This window comes from Apaloderma vittatum, unplaced genomic scaffold (assembly GCF_000703405.1).
Source record: "Apaloderma vittatum isolate BGI_N311 unplaced genomic scaffold, ASM70340v1 scaffold10701, whole genome shotgun sequence".
Lineage (NCBI taxonomy): Eukaryota > Metazoa > Chordata > Aves > Trogoniformes > Trogonidae > Apaloderma > Apaloderma vittatum.
Window position 1 is genome coordinate 91,589 of NW_009697375.1, and position 1,065 is coordinate 92,653.

The 1,065-nt window shown below is 37.1% G+C and overlaps 1 protein-coding gene across 1 annotated transcript in view; it reads right to left on the reverse strand.

Annotated features, from left to right (window-relative positions):
- The window catches only part of MYO3B (myosin IIIB), an 88,610-nt gene extending 88,250 nt beyond the window's left edge, over positions 1–360 (reverse strand). Inside the window, exon 1 of the mRNA XM_009877614.1 lies at positions 310–360. Within this exon, the coding sequence (XP_009875916.1) occupies positions 310–360 (51 nt within the window). The remainder of the gene's footprint in view (positions 1–309) is intronic.
- Between the last annotated feature and the right edge of the window lie 705 nt (positions 361–1,065).

Sequence of the window (1,065 nt, forward strand, 5' to 3'; positions counted from 1 at the left end):
ATATAAAAACCATGAAATTGACTCTGTAGGTGTTAAAAATGGCAACATAACTGGGAAACATCTTCTCCCTTTCTCCAACTCATTTTTTTTAACTTTTTGTTGAGTTTTTTTTACGCTCTCTTTCTCTACATAACATCCTCCAACTCATTTTTTTTAACTTTTTGCTGAGTTTTTTTTACGCTCTCTTTCTCTACATAAAGTTCTTCAAATTCAGAAGCATCTTTGTTCCTTTCTCACCTTTGCATCCATATAAAGGAAGCAGAAAGAAAAAACAGGCAGTTGCACACATTGATTTTGTGCACTATAAGCGTTACCAGATTGCTGGTTTGAGTGCTCAGATGCTAGTTCTGAGGAAGGCATTGTGAATGTTTGTTCTTTCATCTTGTGTATGCTTCCAGTTCATCTCAGCATGAAACACAACCCCATTCCCAGCATCAACCAAAATAAACTGTCCACAAAACAGCTACTGACATCATGGTAGAGCATTCTAAATGTCACCTTCTTCTCCAGAAATAAAGAGCAAAAAACAATTTGGTTTTTGAATGCTCTAGTCAAATGGTGACATTTTCGCACCACCGTGCCTAAACCAGTTCTGGACCACAAGCATTTCTAAAATTATAATCTTAACTTAGATTCTTGTATCAAATGTTTGAGTCTAAACCAGAAAACTCTCCATTAATATCCTGGAAAATGTATGGTAGGAAAGACATATGTGCCTAGCCCAGACATTCCAGTTGCACGTTTTCATTTAGATTCATTGCATCAGAATCTGTTACATTACAAATTTTTACAAGTAAAATCTTCTTGCACCTTTAAATTTATGAGTAAAGCATTAATCTTTGTCCAACAACGATTGATCATTTCTGTCAGACAGAAAAGATAACTACTCTGGTGGGCAAATACATCCTTGCGATCAGCAATTTTCATAAAAAAACAGAGCTAGGACAAGTGTAGGCAAAGGCAAAGTACAGCCTGGCCCCTGACCAGCTTCCCTGCAAATCTAATGCTCTTCTTACTGGGTACACATTTTCAGTCTTTCCTGAAGGCCTATGTCAGACCAGGAGG